General features: G+C 59.7%; 1 protein-coding gene across 1 annotated transcript in view; it reads right to left on the bottom strand.

The window, feature by feature from the left end:
• LOC113204539 (uncharacterized) overlaps positions 1–458 on the bottom strand; it is a 9,992-nt gene extending 9,534 nt beyond the window's left edge. The window contains exon 1 of the mRNA XM_052264798.1: positions 264–458. Within this exon, the coding sequence (XP_052120758.1) occupies positions 264–284 (21 nt within the window). The 5' untranslated portion in view covers positions 285–458. The remainder of the gene's footprint in view (positions 1–263) is intronic.
• Positions 459–3,493: the final 3,035 nt, after the last annotated feature.

Genomic DNA, 3,493 nt, shown 5'->3' with positions numbered 1-3,493 from the left:
CATAACGTGGTCATGCCACAGGGAACGTGATAAGGTGCAATGTTTTCATCCGTATACGGGTTCGCCCCAGCCTAACATGTTGCTCGCGTTTCCATTATCGTCACATAAGACAGTCTGATTGTTCGTCACTTATCGCTCAGGAAACAAGGGACGAAGTCCATAGGAATTGTCCCTCATCAGAGAATAATGGGGCAAAATACTCGGCTGGCGGACATCACAAGCGTCCTGCAAGTCGGAACTCACTGGGCAGAGGCGGCACTCACCAGGAAGGACACGACGCGCATGGTGTCGGCCGGGCCTGCCCCGGACGCTCCGTGTTCAAAGTCACTCGTGGCGCGGCGTGGTCGCGTGCTGCAGGGCGGCCGGGGCGGGACGTATCTGGAGCTGGGGCTGGAGCCGGGGCTGGAGCTCGCAATCACCTCCTGGAGACTGCCGGCCTGCCGGGCGTACGGCCGCACAGGTATCCGCAACGGCCGGGCGGCCCGGGGCAGAGGAGGGCAGGGGGAGGGCCCGTGGTACAGGAGGGGAAGGCAGGAACACCCTGGCGGTGCCGCCCGCCCATCCGCCCGTGCGTCCGTCCGTCCCTCCTGCGGAGGCTCGGATCTGGCTGCCCGCCCCACCTCTCCCCGTCCCGCCCGTCGGCGTTCCATCGATATTCGCAAACCTTCGAGACCATCCCTGCCTTCTCCCCCCTCTCCTTCACGCCCTGGCCGACCAATTGATCCTGATAAGTCCCCCCCCTTGCCCCGCCCCTGAGCTGTTCACTACTGTACAGCACGGGCGTTCAGGTCCCCCAAACGGGTCCTCTCCTCCCCGGAGCGCCTCCAACCTGCTACCACTTTTGAGTTATTTTCATTGGTTCGGTCCATTACTTTCCTCTTGGGCTTCAGTTTCTCGAATCTCCAGACAAGTGAGTTCGTACACAAAGAGGCGAAAGGGGGGGGGGGGGTGAACATCTGGCGACCACCTGCGGAGCAATCAATCCCTTACGATGTGACGAAGGGGATGTCATAGCGGAGGATAGACATCAGGGTGCGTTCAATCAACCCCTTAGAAATAGATTCTTCTCACATCTTACATATTCATGAGACTAATTTGGCGCCGCTCGTCGATCGCACACGGAGCGGGGAAGGGAATCGCCGGCCGCTGGAACACTGAAAGACTCCGGCACTTCTTTTGCGTTGCGTGGAGAGCCTCCGATAAAGTACTTAAAATAAAGACAAGGCAGACGTAGAACACAAAATAAATTTTGTGTTGTGGAATAAACTTGTCCTGTAACTTAAATTATCACCATTATTGTATTTGGATCACCCAAAACGTGCGAATGAGCTCGGTTCAGACAACGCAAGGTCTCGTAGCGCCTGGTAGATAGGCAACATCATGCCTGCATTGCTTGCGTGTACTGCGGGGTGGCCTAACCCGATTATCGCAGGCGCCGACCTCTCGTAATTTGCTGAAAGACCGAATGAATATGACAAACGGATGTACATTCTATACGATCCCAAAGATTCACAAGTTTTGTACTCAGTGTAATTTTAAAATAATGTATTCGGTGTCAGCCTCGCCAAACTTAGGTACGCGGCGCGGGAAAACACGAACTTGTAGTGGTGGCGTATTTCCAACTTGCCATATACCTCCGCAACAAGAGCGGACAAGTAAAGGAGCACTAGGCAACCCGCCCGGACCCGTGTGTGCGGTACAGTCTAACTGTGGAGTTGCGGAGCGCCGCCGACGCAGCCCTATCCTTGACTTGTCCGCTCTTGTTTTGTGGTGACTTCGTCTCGCGACCTCTGGGGGGATATAGCCTACTTCCACCGCCTGCCCCGGCCGCGCACGGCTCGGCTCGTTTAGCGAAGGGGGCCCGCGAGAGTGGTCCGATCGACGCGCAAAACCTGAAAATGAGCGCCTCGAGCCACGACCCTGGGTGCGGGGGAGGAGGGGGGGGGGCATCGTCGCGCGTCTGAACGGTTCCAGGTACGCGTTAAAGGACAGGGGGGAGACGCCACACACCTGCGCGGGAGGACGCTTTTGTTCTCGAGTTCAAGTCCAAGGACACACGGTTGCGTGCAAAGTTGCACACGGAGTCAAAGACGCGCCGAGTCAAGAGCTCCGCGAGCTCTGCGAGCCCCGCCCCGTCCCGGCCGCGAAGGCCCGCTTCTGTCCGCAGTGTGGGGAACCGCCTCGGCGCACATGGCCCGAAAGCACCGGCGGAAATTGCACGCTTTGGTGAGGAGTGTGTGTGTGTGTGTGCGTGCCGTATGGAGAGCCCGCCACGCCCACGCACGAGCCATTCAACACGGCGCCGCGTCGCTCATCGTCACTTGTTCGCAAGAACGAGCGTGACAGAGCGCGTTTAGCTCCGTGCGTCGGGCTGTGCTGCAGAGCCCCCCACCTCAAGTCCTCAAGTCACACCCCCGCCCCAATATACTGTCCCCGATCTCGCAATCGGGGAGGGGATCTATGTGCCTCCACTCACAAATCGCAAAAAAATAAGACAACAAGAACAACTGAAAGCGAGGGGAAGGCCTGAAAAGTCAACGACAAACAATAATTCCAGTACAAGGAGGTGATTCTCCTGCGGTCGAGGTGACGAGGGCGGGCCACTCGGGCGACCCCGGGAGACAAAAAGGCAAAGCCCAGACAATAGTGGCCGCGAGCCTCGTTTTGTTTTCCTGACTCACCTGAGTCCCCGGCTCGTCCGGCGGCGCAGCGCATCGCAGCCCAGCGCTAGGGCAGGGGGCGGGCAGGGGGCGGGCAGGAGGTCCCCGCGGGGGGCCGCGCGGGGCACAGAGGGAGGCGTGCCGTGATTTGTCAAAACGTCGACACCCGCGTGGAGACGCGGCTGATCCGGTGGTGCGTCCATGTGTGTGTACCCGGTGACGTCACGCGCGCCGGTGACGCGATGTCGAGCTGTGCGACGCCGCGCGACGCGAGGTGATGAGGTGAGATTGATTGTCTCTGTGGCGTCGGGCGGGCCGCGGCCGCGCCAACCCCGCCCGGCCCGGCGTGCGGAGGCGGCAGCTCAGCGCGCCGCCAGAGCTGCCTGCGCATCAGGCGATCTGTAAAGGGCGCGAGTGTGGTCTGCCGACGTCCTGGTACTAGAGGAAAGGGGGCTGGGGCAGGGCGAGTGGGGGCGCCGGTGGCCCCAGTGGGACCTGTGAGCGGAGATCACGAGACGTGGTCCGGCGATGTGAATCACCAAATGCACCGCGGTATACGAGTTCTGCATTTTTGATGAACTACCGTTCTATAGTGTTTCTTCAAACAGGCCCTCCCCATCCCCCCGTGACGCTGTCAGCGAAAAACACTCTGATCAGGGTCGCCTAAGCCAATGCGGCCTCCCGACTCATCCAGCAAGTCGCCGCCACTCCCAGCGTTTTGTTATTTTTTGCAACCCGAAATTCGGCAAGCAGGAGAGCAAGGCGAGTAGGGAAGGGTCATCGATATACTGATGCCGCATTTTACGACCTGGGGCTGGAGGAGGGGAGTGGGG

Source organism: Frankliniella occidentalis, unplaced genomic scaffold, assembly GCF_000697945.3.
Source record: "Frankliniella occidentalis isolate FOCC.00 unplaced genomic scaffold, Focc_3.1 Scaffold21, whole genome shotgun sequence".
NCBI classification, from domain to species: Eukaryota; Metazoa; Arthropoda; class Insecta; order Thysanoptera; family Thripidae; genus Frankliniella; species Frankliniella occidentalis.
This window is presented reverse-complemented; position numbering and strand designations above follow the sequence as displayed.